The 17191-nt window shown below is 33.6% G+C and overlaps 1 protein-coding gene across 4 annotated transcripts in view; it reads left to right on the top strand.

Annotated features, from left to right (window-relative positions):
- Positions 1–17191, top strand: part of LOC122511935 (LIM/homeobox protein Awh) — a 51669-nt gene that overhangs the window by 32749 nt on the left and 1729 nt on the right. For all 4 annotated transcript variants that reach the window (XM_043627507.1, XM_043627503.1, XM_043627505.1 and 1 more), the window contains 3 exons: positions 679–956; positions 8844–9061; positions 12041–12286. In XM_043627507.1, coding sequence (XP_043483442.1) covers positions 784–956; positions 8844–9061; positions 12041–12286 — 637 coding nt within the window. In that variant the 5' untranslated portion in view covers positions 679–783. The remainder of the gene's footprint in view (positions 1–678; positions 957–8843; positions 9062–12040; positions 12287–17191) is intronic.

Here is a 17191-nt window from a genome sequence, read left to right on the forward strand (position 1 = left end):
TTATTTAAAAATACCTCCGCCATATTGGAATCGCCATTTTGAATTTTGTGAAACGAATGACAGAATTTTAGTTAGTGATCTCACAAAAACCCGTGAGCCTAATTAAATTAGATTCAAACTCCTGTCTTCTTTTGCAATCAATATTTTTTACAATTGTACGTTTAGCAATTTCTTATTCATTTTTTTATTTTCTTTAAAGTAAACTTCCATATAATGCAACTGGTGAATAAGCTGACCATTATTGCCCTAGGGTAATAATGAGTACTTTATTTGCCAGTGAGCAAGAACAATAAAATGCCCATTATTGCCCTAGGGTAATAATGGGTACTTTATTGCCAGGGGCAATAATGGGCACTTTATTGACCGCTGGGTTATATGAGCGGGAAATAAATAAGCCAGTTACATAAAACTATTAAAATTATATTCAATAAATATTTTTTCCTTGATTAAGAAAACATTTATGAAACATAATTAAAAAAATAAAGAAAAAATGAAAAATAAAAAGAGGATAACAAGCAGAAAAGTGTTATTCTCAAACTTTACACATTCAAGCGTATTAACGCTTGAATGTATAAAGTTTGAGAATTAATTTATTTAACGACAATTTCCAATGTCAGAAAAATCTAACTGTTGTATTTTTAAATTAATTTTTAAAAATTGAATAATTTTCTGTTATAGACAGAAGTTGAAGATAGTAATCATGAGGCTTCGTGCGAGAGTGCAGTGCAAAATCCGTCTCCTAGAACCGTCAGTGGAGTTGGAACAGAAATATCTTCAGGAATAATGGAGTGCGGAGGATGTGGAGAACGAGTACGAGAGCGAACAGTATTATGCGTTGGCGGACGAACATGGCACTCAAGGTGCTTAAGGTGCTCGGCCTGTGCCAGACCTTTACACGACCAACATTCCTGTTACCTTCGTGGCATGCGCCTTTACTGTAGACACGATTACACTTTGTAAGTATTGTTTACAATTTCTGTGATAAAATAAAAATTTTTCACAATGAATCATAAACACTTATATTTAAAGTCGTGTTGCGCCATTCAAGCGAGAAATCGATCTAAAAAGATTGGAAAAATACGAGAATTTCGTCAAAAAAAAACATGGTAAACAAATGAATATCTAAGTTCTGTCTTTTTTCTTTTATGAAAGGAGAGATTCTCTAATGCAACACTAATTTAAAGCAAAATTGTTATTGTTTATTTCTAACCCTCGCAACAAAGGGATAACCTACAGATATCCTCAAGATATTCTAAACAAGTGTAGGATATCCTATAAATGTTCCCAGGATTTCCAAACCGCCGTTTTGTATAGAATCTTTAAGGTGGTCATTTTTAGGAGCTGAAACCCTTATAGCGATACTCCGTCTGAATTTTCTAACGGCCCCCATGTTGCGTCATAGCAACTGTTGATATGGTAATGGTTACGATAGCAACTGTTTCCATAGCAACCGTTGCTATGACAATGGTTACCGTAGCAACTGTTTTCATAGCAACCGTTACTATGAAAATGGTCACGATAGCAACAGTTGTTATGACATAATAGTAACCGATACTATGGGAATAGTTACCATAGCTGCTGTTTCCATAGCAACCGTTGATATAGTAATGGTTACCATAGCAACTTACACACCATAACCGTTGCTAAGGCAACAGTAGCAATCACTCCCATAGCAAAACTTTTTTCATGGCAAACGCTGCAATAGAAATAGTAACTATCGCAACCGTTGTGATGAAAATGATTACCATAGTAACTGTTTATATTCCAACCCTAAAAGAATCCGGATATTCAGAATATCCTATGGACTTACTGGGCATAACTAGTGTTCCGGGAAAATTAGGATATTAGAAATTAGGATCCTAGGATATCCCAAAGATGTGCATGGTTATCTTTGGAACAACCTAGAAATATTCTAATTTCTCTAAACCAATGGTTATCCCTAGAACATCTGAAAGATGGTCAGGATATCCTGAATATCCGTATGTTGTTAGGGAGCGGTTGCTATGGTAATAGTAACCATAAATTATTATAACTTAATAATCTAAAATTATAGTTTTCATGGAAATATTCCTTGAAAATTATTGAAATTTTATCCAGTGTTAATTAATTAATTAATTTTTTTATGCCACGAAACTTTGCACCTGCTCTCTTAAGGTGAGCAGAAAGCGTAAAACTAAAAGCAGAATTTCATGAGTGCAAGAGAGATAGTCAGATATTTTCAACCTTTTCACTTTTATGAAATCCTGCTTACGGTTTATGCTTTCTGCTCACATGGGACTGCACCCTTACTGATTTTTAACATTCTGGAACTTTCCGCTAATGTCACGCCAGTTTTCCGGAAAGTTAGTGACTTTCTAATTGTTTAAAAAACAAGTTTAAAGTTTATATATTATTAAATATAAAAAAATATAAAATATAAAAAAAACATGAAAGTATGTTTAGATACTGAACAATAAATTTATTTCGACACAGTTTTAGATGGAATCCTTTTCTCACATTTTTTGACATATCTACATAGATTCTAGTAGTGGATATTGTATAACTGAAACCTAAAAAGGATTGGTCCTTTTGTTACTGTAGAATTCAGAAGCAATGAGTGAAAAATCTATAGAATATTCAAGAAGAATATCTTAAAGGACTCAAGTTAGACATTGATATGGTTGCTCTCTTTTATCCTGCATCAAACAAAAAAATTGTCTGTTAAAAGAGTTGCATCTTAACCCTTAACGTCCAAATGTACAAAATGTTGTAATGACTGACTGTGGGAAAAGTTAAAAACTAACTTACCCTAACGTTATTTCGAAAGAGCACCTATAAAAAATATAAAATGGTAATTGCACAATTTTTCTCCTTGTTTCTATGTCGCCAAATAAGGCTTCAAATTTTATGACAACATTTCGTACATCTGGGCGTTAAAGTGTTAAAATTATTTAAATTAACTTTAATCATTGCTTTGTAATTTTATAAGTTACTTTATGTTTTTTATTATTTTATCCCTCAGCGAAACATTCTCACAAACTGGTCCATCCTGTTTTGCTGTATCATTAACTAATTACTAAGCCCTATATATTGTATGTGTACTGCTTTTTAGGTTGTACAGTCTATTAAGTGCAGACGATGGTCCTAAGTTGAGCGCCTAATGAGGACTAATTTAAACAAGTAATTTTATAATAAATTGATTCATTAAATAAAAATTAAAGCAAAAATGAAACTTATTTAAATAAGAAATATGTTGGTTCCCTATACACTGATTGCATTATTTAGTTAACTTTGTCTTTGTCTCTAACGACGCAAAACCATCTAGGCAGAACACGATCCTCAAAGGTCAATGCAGAAACGATTAGAAAATCTCGTTCACGAATGTGGTTGAGATAAAACCAGCTTAAATGTCCTATCAAAAATGCCATTTTTCTTAAATGGTGGTTAATTAATTTTCCATTGTTGGGGGGTTATAAATAAACATGTTTTGTACACTTAATGGTTGTTTTTACCCTTAACTTGGTAAATAAATTGATCTAAAAAACCTAAAATCTAAAAAAGATGATATCCCAATTTTAAAGCAAGTGAGCAATTCTTTCTTTAAAACTAACTAAAAACAGCTATGTTCTCTAATAGGAAAATTATACCCTGACAACATCCGGATTATTCACAAAATATCTTTCAGATGTCCTAGAGATCACTATTGGTCTGGGGAATTAGGTTATTCCTGGGATATTCCATGGAATGTGTGAATCAATTCATAGAATTCGTGGACATACGTCCGCAGACACCCTATACCAATATCTTAGGGGTAACCTAATTTCCGGGTATGCCTTGGATGACCATAAGATATCCTGACATATTTGTTGGTATGGAGAATTAACAGTTAATTAAAAAATCTAAAGATTTTTGTAACTAATCAAATTAAAGTACCAATGTTTTATTTTCAAAATAAAAAACAAAGCTAAATCTCGGTGAGTCATCGCGTATTCGTTTTCTTAAAAATTGTTATCCTTCAATTTAAAAATCCGTTAACAAATTTTTTTTAATTATATAGACTTCATGAGGTATAATCATTGATATAAAGACAATTTCCAAGTGGATTTCATTGTTAAAAGATATTTAAATTATCGTGTAACTTTGCGACGAAGACAGTGAGATCTACGGCTATATATAAACGGTAGCCGTGTACTGGCAGTGGAGTACAAGACACACGCATGCTTCATGAGATGAATGGTTTGCGGTTTTATACAGTGAAAGCATAGTATGAAACTGAGAATGGTGGAACGAGCAGACAGAGGCTCTCAGTAATTAAACAGAGAACAGCGACCATTAGCCTATTATCATATTCATGAACATGGAAAGTGCATCCGATTCAGAATCTTAGGGTCCAGCTTGCATCGTCGCGTTGGACCCAATGTCTCTCACTTCAGACCCCGTAGAATATATTACAAACACATAGGACGTTGTTGGCCACGCGACTATCACGGTGGGCCAGAGTATAGTCCACCTATAAAAGCGTAATATCAATGCAGAAATTTTTTTTTCTTTTTATTATATATTTTTTATTGCACTTCTAGATACACATGCGAGAAATAAGAAGAAGAATCTTTAATTATCTTGAAAACCTTTAAGCAGGCGATATCTCTTTCATCCATAATATATTAATGCAAAATTTAAGAACATTCAGTGGTTTAATTTCTAAATAGATAACTGTATCTAAATATAAATTATTTTATAAATCATATTAAAGCATTTTCATCAGTATTTATATATACTACGATATAAGTATATATTTATTTAGAAATTACATGTTTCTACTAGTAAGCTCTCTGAAGAACAATAAATAGTGAAAGGGACCTATATCGAGAAAAAAATTGTAGTTTATGTCTAGTGATAGTTTCAGCTTGATTAAATCTTTATTTTTAATCATGCAAAATCAAAATAAGTTTTTATAGAATATCTTCTATTTAATGAGGACTTAAGCACATAGCCGTTAATATTGAAAGTTGATCATCTTTATGTATTTTCACTTAAAAAATTACAAACATAACTTACAATTGAATTTAAAATGCTAGGATAGCGGATCGATTCACGACATTCGTTACAAGATTACATAATCGAAATTCTTCTACACCGTGTGGGAAAATTTTTTAATTTTGTTTTATTGAAAAAAATATAATTATGTAAATAAATTAAAAGTGACTAAATTTGGAAGAAATGACGCATAGGAAAAATAACAAAACCTAAAATAGGTTTAGAGAGGTAATCTTTATTAAAAATCCTTGTTATAATTAATTTTTGTCTTCTGTACCACAAGAACAAGTTTTGAATTTAAGTGACGCTCCGGGTTTGGTAGTGTCGTAATTTATTCCGGATTCCATATTCCGGAATCCACATGCCACATTCCGGATTTCACATTTCGAATTCCACAATTTCACATTAAACTTTGCGGATTCAAAATGCCATATTCCGGATTCTACATTCTAGATTCCACATTCCAGATTCAAATTTTCACATTTCAAATTCCACATTCCGGACTCCACATTCCACCTTGGGAATGGAATTACGGTTTACAAAGTTTCACATATTAAAACATCAATACCTTTCTAATATATGATCGTAAGTAGCGAGAGTATGTGGAATGTGGAATCCGAAATATGGGATATTGAATAAGGAATGTGGAATCCGTAATGTGACATGTGGAATCTAGAATGTGAAAAGTGTTATCCTGAATGTGGAATGTGAAAAGTGGAATCCGGAATGTAGAATGTGAAATGCGGAATATGGAATGTGAAATGCGAAATTAAGAATGTAGAATCCTGAATGTCAAATCCTGAATGTGGAATGTAGAGTATGAAAAGTGGAATCCGGAGTGTAGAATGTGGAATCCTGAATGTGGAATGTGAAAAGTGGAATCCGGAATGTAGAATGTGAAATCCGGAATATGGATTTTGGAATGTGGAATACGGAATATGAAGAGTGTAATCATGAATGTGGAATGTGAAACGTAGAATCCGGAATGTAGAATGTGAAATGCGGAATATGGAATGTGTAATCCTGAATGTGAAATCCGGAATGTGTAATCCGGAATGTAAAATGTAAAAAGTAAAATCCGAAATGTAGAATGTGAAATATGGAATGTGAAAAGAGAAATCCAGAATGTGGAATTAGGAATATGTTATCCGGAATGTAAAATGTGGAATTCGGAATTTGTAGTTTGAAATGCGTAATCCGGAATGTGAAAAGTGGAATTCGGAATGTAGAATCCGGAATATGAAGTATGGAATGTGGAATCTTGAATGTGGAATACGGAATGTAGAATGTCAAAAGTGGAATCCGCAATGCTAAATGTGAAATACGGAATGTAAAAAGTGAAATCCTGAATGCGTATTTCGGAATGTGAAAATGGAATTCGGAATGTAGAATCCGGAATATGAAGTTTGGAATGTGGAATACGGAATGTGAAGTGTAATCCTGAATGTAGAATGTTGAATGTGAAATGGGGAATGTGGAATGTGGAATCCTGAATGTAAAATCTGGAATGTGGAATGTGAAAAGTGGAATCCGAAATGTAGAATGTTAAATGCAAAATATGGAATGTGAAAAGTGGAATCCGGAATGTGAAATGTGGATTTCGGAATGTGATGTTTAAAATGTATAATCCGTAATGTAGAATGTGAAATGCGAAATATGTAATGTAAAAAGTGAATTCCTAAATGTGGAATCCGGAATGTGAAATGTGGATTTCGGAATGTGGAGCTTGAAATGTGTAATTCAGAATGTGAAAAGTGGAATTCCGAATGTGGAATCCGTAATGTGACATGTGGAATCTGGAATGTGAAAAGTGTTATCCTGAATGTGGAATGTGAAAAGTGGAATCCGGAATGTAGAATGTGAAATGCGAAATATGGAATGTGAAATGTGAACTCCTGAATGTGAAATGTGCAATCCGGAATGTGAAAAGTTTAATCCAGAATAAATTATGGAATCGACCATTTTCTGTAAAAATCATAACGGAAAACTGGAGTGGTTTAGCGTCCCAGACGTTATTTAACACCACATCAATCAAAATTAAAGTAATACTAGGCGCGCAGAAGGACTTGAATTTACTGTCAGATTTTTTGTCAACGATTCCGTGTTTAAAGTCAGAATTGTAAAGTTAAAACTGTCGGAACCAATATGGCTGCCGAATCTTTAAAACATCAACGAATTCGCTCAACCGAACAGCAGTCGGGTCAGCAGCACGCTTTTAGTACTACGTAACTCGCAGTACAAAAGCGCCCTACAGTTTGAGTAGTATTGGGTGAGACTTTTTCTCACGACGCGACGGCTGACGGGTTAAAATTTATTACTCAGGGGTTTTTGGGATCGCTGATTACGAATCTGATTTTAGTATCTCAAAAAATTCTCTCCTTAATTTTACATGACCTCAAAAATGATCAGGAAATGAATTTTTACACTTTTAGTTTTTAATATCTCAAAAGCTTGACGTATTCAAAATAGCAGGGGCTATTTTCAACCCCGATTCGAATTCAGCATGTCAAAAACCTTCCGATATGTATTATCCGGTTGTTGGTTCTGAAATTCGTGAAAATTTTGCCGGCTTATGTACATCTGGTATCTGATTAGTACTAATTTTGTAGTTATATAATTTCATGAAATGAACTAATTTGGACATTAAAATATAAATTAAAATATACAAAATTGACAGGAAAAGGGCTTCAGTTTTATTACAAATTACTTATAGAATGGATAATCTTATTGTTTTCGAAGAAATGCTAATGCAAGCATCTCTCTTGAATTCAAGATTTCCAGATTAAACCCACACAGCTTAAATCTATTTTCAAATGAAGATAACTGAATTTTGAATATAACTTTGATCTGCAGCAAATCTGCTTTACTGCATATTAGTATACTCTTTCAGAAATCTAGTCTGATTACGCTACATATATATGTGATGCTAACTTAAAACAGGAACACTCTTCATGCCACTCGCACTTTATTGATTATCAATTTTTTCGGCGAGCACAAAGGGATTCATTAGTATACTTGAGACACTAAATTGCACAATCGTGTTGAAAATACTCATCAAGCTATATACAACCAAAAGTTTTTCAAACAACTTGAGTATCCTTCTAAAATAAATCGTTTCCTCTTAAAAAATATTTCCTCTTGAATGTATATGAAAAAGGGATCTTCTTTTTTAGGTTGTTGCCTTATTATTTAATTTTAAAGTTTTAATCAGTTTATTCTCAAGGTATTGAAGATTAAAAATTGAAAATTGATACTTGTTAAAGTATTAAACAAAGTTAAAAAACTTAAACAGTAAAAAGCAGCTTCTCTTACTGTGATTTGTACATCGGAATCATTTTTGAATTCAATAAGATTTTCGTCATATTTATGTATTTCACTTCGAACGTATTTTTTATTTGGTGTGACATGTTCGTTTCCTAAAAAAATGCATAATTAGAAAAAGCAAGGGCGTTATATAAAATTAGTAAATCATGAGTGTTACTTACCAAGAGTATAATAGTCATTATCAATCTCTATAACAGCTGCTAAAACATTTCGTGGTGCTCCTCTTTCCCTGTCAATATCGGGAATTGCAATTCTGACCGTAGATCTGATTGCTAATGGCGTTAACCTTTGCGAAGAAAGCTTTAACATTTTTTTCTTGTCTTCCAAAATGTTTTCTTGCACTTGCTCTATATAAGAAATATGTTGCTCCTTTTTCAAAGTTGATAGCATTAAAATTTTTAATTTTAAAAGATTTATAAAGAATTTTAATATTAAAGAAATTTTAACGGATGTAACTTTTATTCACCGCATTAAATAAATTCAATTTTTTTATGCACCCACAGAACTTTTGGAGCCAAATGCGCTAAATGCGGAAGGAGTGTTGGTGCAGGCGATTGGGTGAGAAGAGCTAGAGAAAGGGTCTATCATTTGGCCTGCTTCGCATGTGATGCTTGCTCACGCCAATTATCTACTGGTGAGCAATTTGCCCTCCTCGACGCACGGCTACTCTGCAAAGTTCACTATCTTGATGTTGTCGAAGGGAATAATACTTCATCTGATGGTGAGAATCTTTTTTATATTGTGATTTGTAAATTATTTTATAATCTAAGCGAAACATTAGTACATTTATTTTCAAATGTTCATTCATTTCCAATCTGTGAAATGAATAACTGTAAAATTAAATTTTTTGGAGAAACATAATTAATAACTGTGAGCTACTGGAAAAATTTCAAATACTATTTCTCAGTAACGAATAAATTATTCAAGAAGTGAAAAAGCAGATTGAGCAAGCTTCACTTCGTGACTAGTTTCGAGAGTTAAATAATTAGCTAAGTTGTTAAATCATTTCTTCTACAATGGTCTAATTAATTGTCCTGAAACTTTTCCGATCTGAAGAAAGTTAATTAATGCTTAATAGTGATGCGAACTTCTAGTAGATAATTCCATAGGTAAAATTATGAAAAAATATCCAGTATGAAAAAAATACAATAAGTTTTGTAAAAATACTGTTTCAGTCCAAAATCTTAATATCCTGTACCCTGCATAACACTTAAATTTATGTACCTTAGGTTTGAAAGTCGAAAAGGCCTTGTTGATAATTCCTTTAAAAAATCTCACATAGGACATTGTTTGAAGGACGATAAATTATTAGAATATTATTTGTTCAAAACAAACTTGGGTGAATGTTCTATCCTCATCCTAACGGTTGTCATGAACAGCTTACAACTATTTTTTATTTTTGTTACTCCGAACGCATAACAATGATTTTTAATTCATTATGCTTATATAGTTTTTTGCAGTTCTTAATAATTTTGGCAACAATTTATGTGCACTTCGAAATACTTACCTGTCTTATCCAGATCTTTGACGAATTGCTTCATAAAATGCCAATGAAGAATCGTTATATTTTTCGAAATTTTTTTAAAATTCTATGCCAATCTATCGATAAGACGAAACATTAGTGCTAGTTTTGGAAGATGATTTTCTAAATAAGGCTAAATACTCTGAACTATTTTTAGATAATTTCTAATCTCGAGAAGGTTATTTAATTCTGGTTGTGAATTAAGTAACAACATTTTTGTATTTTCAGTTTATGGCAAAAATTTGTTTCGCTGTGGTCATCCTGCATTCATATGCATCGGGTTCTCTGCCTAAACTTCCATTTCTTCTGTCGCTATACCGCAATTTTAATGTTTGTATTAGCAAAGAGAAAAAACCCTGAGAAAAGTGTTTGAAGCAAATCTAATTAGATTCCTGGAATAATTTGTTCCTCATTTTGGTTCCACTGTTTTTAATTTTTGGAACCCGATAAATTAACAACTGTTTTTGTTCAGAATTAGTATTTTTACCTAAAAAGAATTAACAAAATTTAGGACATTTAAGCCTTAGAAAAAATCTTTGCACAGTAAAAATAAAGTGTTAGAACTTTAAACCGAGTTCAGACGGTCCGTTTCACATTATAGTAAATTAATATTATTCAAGAAATAAGACGTGTAATGTGATAATCAGTTACTGAAAACTTATTTCAATTTGTGTTTGATATTTTATTTATGTAACTAAGATACAATAATTTCTGCCCTAGAATGGAAAAACTGCGATGAATAGAAGCAAAGAAAAACTGTTTTTATTTATAAATTCTACTCAGAGGATCATGTGTTGTAAATTTCTTGAGGAACAGTATATAATACATATAATACAAAGGAAAAGGAGTAAAAGGCAGACTGTGAGGAGTGGTAAAGGTAAATCAGTTTAGCAAAGAACCCTACTGAAAATTTTCAAGCAACAACCTACATAAGATTCTTCTCGACCCCTTCATAAGTTTCCTTGTAAAAATGCATTAGGTATTCTTTTTTTTTTAAAAAAATTCGGATTTCAGTTATTCTAAGATACAGATTTTTATAGTGTTTATTATTCTGATGTATTCCAAGAATGAAGTGTTTCATAGTAGAAAAATCTATCCTGCAAAATATTTAAAAACATTCACAGAATCATTTGATTTTTTGTGTAAAAAATAGGCAGCCTTTCTAGGGTTATCAAAGCTTATTTTTGGCAAATACACGAAAGTGGAAAATGGTTTTTCCAGTTTTTCATCATATTCAGTCCTGACTTATTCACTCAGTTTGTTTAAGTTTAATGTTTGAAGACGGTTTTTATCGTTAATTACTGTCAAAAACTAAACTTTTGTCAGATTTGCTACAGTTTTTCATCAAAAAGAAAAATATTAAATTATTACATTAAAATAGTTAATAGGCTTAGAAACTTTATATTACATTAGAAAATTTAGGTGAATAACGAAATTGATGTGTTTTAATGATGACTAATTTGTGTGTCATCTATTCACAATTTCGTATATTTCTAGTTAAAGATTTCTACACCGACGTTTACCGACACTTTTTAGCCTAGACCCAAACCACTTAAAATTACCAATGACGCTTAGTAAACGGAGGGAGCCGAATTGTTTTTCTGATTCGGTTATCAAAATTCGTGAAATCTTCCCAGACATCTTCCTCTAAGTTACACTTTGCCCTTGTACTCTATGGTTTGTGTCTTGGCTAAGTGGTTTGCGACTGAGCTGAGAAGTGTCGATAAATGTCGGTACAGGAATCTCTAAGTAGAACCCTCATCAACTTTCATTTAAAAATTTACTTTAAACGCTCGCTCTACAAAAACTGCTTTTTACTACTTACGATTACTGTCTTAGCAAATCATAACAATATTATTTTTCGTATAAATATAATACATGATTTTTTAAGAAATTTTACGTGGACTTCTTTATGAAGATGTTATAAGTGAACCTGTGTAGATTACTAAATTAAAATTTTCAGTAGGGGAGTTGATATTGAAAATTGAATTTTTATAAAAATGTCACTTGCCGCAGATTTTCCGTTGTAGGGAAAATATTATATCCTAAAAATATAGTTTTCATGCACTTCACTTATTTCGATTGCAAATAGGTTTACAAGTGATGTTTCGCATTGTAACTATATCTTTCTAAAATAATAGATATATTTAAAAATTTTTAATCTTTGAATGTCTGTAGAAGGTGGAGATTTCGAAAATGGTAGTAAAGGTGGAAACAAGGCAAAAAGAGTGAGGACTACCTTCACTGAGGAGCAACTATCAGTGCTGCAAGCAAATTTTCAGCTTGATAGTAATCCTGATGGACAAGATCTAGAAAGAATTGCACATGTCACAGGACTAAGCAAACGAGTAACTCAAGTTTGGTTTCAAAATTCGAGAGCAAGACAGAAGAAACATTTGCATACTGGAAAAATGAAAGGACATGGTAAATTGAAGATTTTAATAAATTACATTAAGAAAATATTTTTAATTATTTTAAGAATAAGGCTTCTTATATTTCTTTGTGAATAATTATATAAGTAGCGTAACTACGTGAGTACTTACAGAATTTTTAACTAATAGAGTGAAGTGGGTCAAAACCATCAATTTTCACATCTCCCTAATAGCAACGAATATTCAAGGATATCCTAAGATGTCTTTAAGATATCTCAGGACAATCCTGGGATATTCTACGGATATAATTGGTTTCCGGAAAGAAGGACATCCGTAGGATATCCTCAATATTCAGATGCTGTTAGGGTTTGAACCGTGGATCCAAATTCGGACCTACACTGAAAAACTGTTGGTAGAACTGTTCGCTTAATACGCTGAAGTGCTGCATTAAAAAGAAACTCACAGCTCACTTTATTTTTGGGAAACTAACTCTCCTTTTTGATAGGGCTGCCAAACTGTAACGAACTATAACAACAGTTTTTCTTTTAGATTTAGAGTTACAATCGTTGTAAGTGTGTCTTGTAATTGGTGGTTTCGCTACAACCCACATTGGTACCTTACGCTGAAAATGTGACCCAAAGTCAAAAAAGTAATGAAATCTTTTTCTAAAATCTTACCCTATGATTATTTCGCTTTCCACTAATGTAATTTCGGTGTCTCTGATTTCATTTAGAAATAAATTGCAAAAACCTTCGCTAAGCTATAGAGAATATTGCATTTCATTTAGAATAATACCAACACAGTAGAAAATAAAACACTGGACTACTAAATAACAATTTTTTACCAATTAATATTTACTCGATATACCAAGAAATATGCGTTACACACCAATTATAACACTCGTAATAATATATTCTCTCACGATCTCTTTCCATTCTTGTAACTACACTGGAACCTTTGAAGATAAGACGGCTCAATTCTTGGACCGCTCTATGGAGATAGTCTTTGATGCCGAAATGTGTAAATGCGGCTTTTGATTCAATATGAATACGCATAACACACGTCGCAATAAGAACACTATAGACACTCTGCTGTGTCTTACTATTTTCTGGCCCTGCCCATCTCTTCCCCCTTACCCTTTTCTACCCCGAGCACACAACTTGTCCACTCTTCGCAAGACCGCTTTTGGGAGAATTCAGTGTACTGCTCATCTCCATTAGCTAATCTGTACAATTTTTGGAAAACGCCGGCTAGCTTCGTCATCCCACTGTTTGTCTCAAATCCAGCAATATTTTTCGCCTTCGTTCCTCGTCAATTTTTAAAACCGGAACGACCTAGGGATCGGAAATAATCGCTGACACTCTCAATCATTTGTAACTTCTTATGCGCTCTTCATTTATTCGACTGTCACCTCAGTGAAATAAAATTCATTTAGTCAGATGATATGGATAATATACGTACGTTTAGAATTGGCTCTAATGCGCAAAATTCTAGTAAGCCTTGTCCTGTTGGGATTGTATGTGTGACGGAGGAGAAGGCACAAGCAATCCTAAAAAAATTTGTAAATGCAAAGAGAGACCCAGCTCGCTTTAAGGAACTGGAGAATCTTTGGATGTCAAATCACAGAACGGTGACGAGATCACAGAGGGCGGAAATTCACAGAGTTAGGGAGGAACTAGAGACACGTTGATTAGACGGAGAATCAAATGCGTCAATGTTGTACCGCCGTGAAATCCCTACCATAATTACAATCCTTCCTTAGAAGCGTACATCTACTTTGCAATCCAAATAGATGCGTGTACACGGAAAAAAAAGTACGTGAATCCTTCCTTGACAGTGCTTGACTTTTGGATAGGACACAAAACGATGTTTCCTTTTTTTAACGGTTCTTGTCACCCTAACGCTACAAAAATGGTAACAAATACCGATTTACAAGTTCCATACTTCGTTCTCGTAAAAAACTAGCGATAATCCGTTTTAGGGTACTTCCACGGCGCCAGGTAAGTAAACTACCCGGATCACGATGACAATAATATAATAATAACTTTCCCTGGCTAGCTCTTAATCGAGCTCACTATTTTACTTTTACGGAATTTACCATGATTTAGAACAATAGGGTCGCGAGCACCGAACACAGAGGAGCTCACAGATTTTATTCAAAACACTGCATAAATGGAGACAGTGAGAACTTCCACACGCTAGAGATTAGCACTAACTAATTGACATCCTGCTTCGGTCCCGTATATGTAGGTCATGCACACCTTGGGTTCGCCCTTGTAGCATGATCACAGGCCCAACGTCTTTGACAGGTGGTTGCCAGTTGACAGTTGTGACAATAATTCGTAAGCAATCTCAATTGTTGTTGAACATTTTCGGTCGGTTCATAATTAAATAGAATTAATTAATTAAATTCATTATTTACATTATGTGAATTATTATCAACCAAGACGTGTGGAATTCTCTTGTTATATAAAATACATTTTTTACAACTCAACATTTTATATTATATCGACTCTATACAATTCAAAGATATAGTAAATTATTGGTGATAAGGGTTGTGACCGCAGCCTCTCGCAGCCACTAAGGCTTGGGTAATCTTTTTACCCTTACATCCGAAGTCCTTTCCACAACAGAAGGATTTCGGTCAGGCTCCTGGTAGCAATAACGGCCTCTTCAAAAGAGAAGTAGCCGTTATGTATTCACGCTTCTTTTCTAGAGCTGGACAGTCACACAAAATGTATGTCGAGGTTTAATCTTCCTCTCCACACTTACGGCATTTAGGATCCTCCACAATCCCCATCTTATGCCTATGATAGCGCAAATCACCATGGCCGGTAGCAGCCCTGTCATGATTCGGGACGCATGATTATTCCCCAAATGTCATTTTTCCGAAATGTCATTTTACCGAACTGCACTTTTGCGAATAGTCATTTTTGCGAAATGTCATTTTCACGAATAGTCATTTTTGCGAAAAGCCATTTTTGCGAATAGTATTTTTTGCGAAAAGTCATTTTTACGAATTTTCATTTTTGCGAATTGTCATTTTTGCGAATCGCCATTTTTACGAATTGTCACTTTTGCGAATCGACATTTTTACGAATCGACATTTTTACGAATTGTCACTTTTGCGAATCGACATTTTTACGAAATGTCATTTTTGAGAATAGCCATTTTTGCGAAAAGTAATTTTTACGAATTGTCGTTTTTGCGAATTGTCATTTTTGCGAAATTTCATTTTTGAGAAATGTCATTTATGCGAATTGTCACTTTTGCGAATCGCCATTTTTACGAATTGTCACTTTTCCGAAAAGTCATTTTTGTGACAATTCGCATAAATGACATTTCTCAAAAATGAAATTTCGCAAAAATGACAATTCGCAAAAATAGCTTTTCGCAAAAATGACAATTCGCAAAAACGACAATTCGTAAAAATTACTTTTCGCAAAAATGGCTATTCGCAAAAATGACATTTCGTAAAAATGTCGATTCGCAAAAGTGACAATTCGTAAAAATGGCGATTCGTAAAAATGTCGATTCGCAAAAGTGACAATTCGTAAAAATGGCGATTCGCAAAAATGACAATTCGCAAAAATGAAAATTCGTAAAAATGACTTTTCGCAAAAATTACTATTCGCAAAAATGGCTTTTCGCAAAAATGACTATTCGTAAAAATGACATTTTGCAAAAATGGCTTTTCGCAAAAATGACAATTCGCAAAAATGACAATTCGCAAAAATGACAATTCGCAAAAGTGCAGTTCGGTAAAATGACATTTGGGGAATAATCATGCGCCCCTCATGATTCTCGTCTCCTTTCTATTGAGTCAACGGAATTCCGCTTTTCTTTTGGGATTCAAGTTAGTTTCCATGAGTGTTTTGGCTTGTCTACAGCCCTTAGTCACCCACTATTCCTCTTGGTGCTCTGCCGTCAGCCACTGTTTGAATCCGAGGGCCAAGCATTTGTCAGAAACCCCAATAGGAAACTCAGGCCCAATAAATTGCGTTCCCTAGCACCCGCTTTCGCTAGTTCATCTGCTTTTTTTACCAATGAAACCACTGTGACCAGGGACCCAGAGAATGGTAACGCGGTTAATACCAGGTAGCTTGTTAAGTGCCTCATGACAATCACAGACCAGCTGTGATTATAATAAATTAATTAGATGTTAAGTCTGGCCACTACATAAAGAAATAATTTAATAAGTTTCGGCGAAATCTTAATTTGGATTTTCTAACTAAATTACTTAAAATCAACGTTACAACACGTATACCAACCAATGTAGGATATTAAAAATCTAGAAGTAGAAACTTTTTAACGACTTTTGGCCACGTTTTGGGAATTTGGAACCACTGTGTACTATCTGGAATTAAATTAAGAAGTGTAACGAAGCATTTCGTTACATAAATCTTGTGTGGTTCCTATTGTTGGGAATATCTAAATTTCATTTGGTCAAGGGATTTATTCTCTGTGGAAATTTCTATGAAAATGAATTGCGCATGCGAGGTTGCGAAAAGTCCCGAATCTCCGCGGTCCCTCTCGAGTTTTCTTTACAGGTTGTCGCTGTCCATTCGAGTGAGTGTGAGCGTCATATGTGGGCCCTTATCAAAATTAGAAAAGGACGGAAAATGAAGGAAGAAGCCGGTCAAAGTGACATTCATTCTTCAGTAGCTCGTGGGCCATTTAATTAGTAGGGCAGAGTTTTACTCGGGCTTTCCACATTTGGAAACCTCAGGGTTTTTAGAGTCGTTTTGTATCAAGTTTGATTATTAATAAATGGGCTAATTATTTATTAGTGAATTCCGAGTTTACGTGTTTTATTTTAATTGTTTGTGTCGTTGTTTGTAAGAGTCGCTGTTGGTAAATCATTGTGTCCAAGTTTCATCGTGTCTAGTTTCGCCGTCGTTTGTATCCGTTGGTTTTTAAGTCTGAAGCGAAATCTCCTCTCAGATATTTTAAGGTT

Source organism: Leptopilina heterotoma, unplaced genomic scaffold (genome assembly GCF_015476425.1).
Source record: "Leptopilina heterotoma isolate Lh14 unplaced genomic scaffold, ASM1547642v1 Lhet_91, whole genome shotgun sequence".
In the NCBI taxonomy this organism is placed as follows: Eukaryota; Metazoa; Arthropoda; class Insecta; order Hymenoptera; family Figitidae; genus Leptopilina; species Leptopilina heterotoma.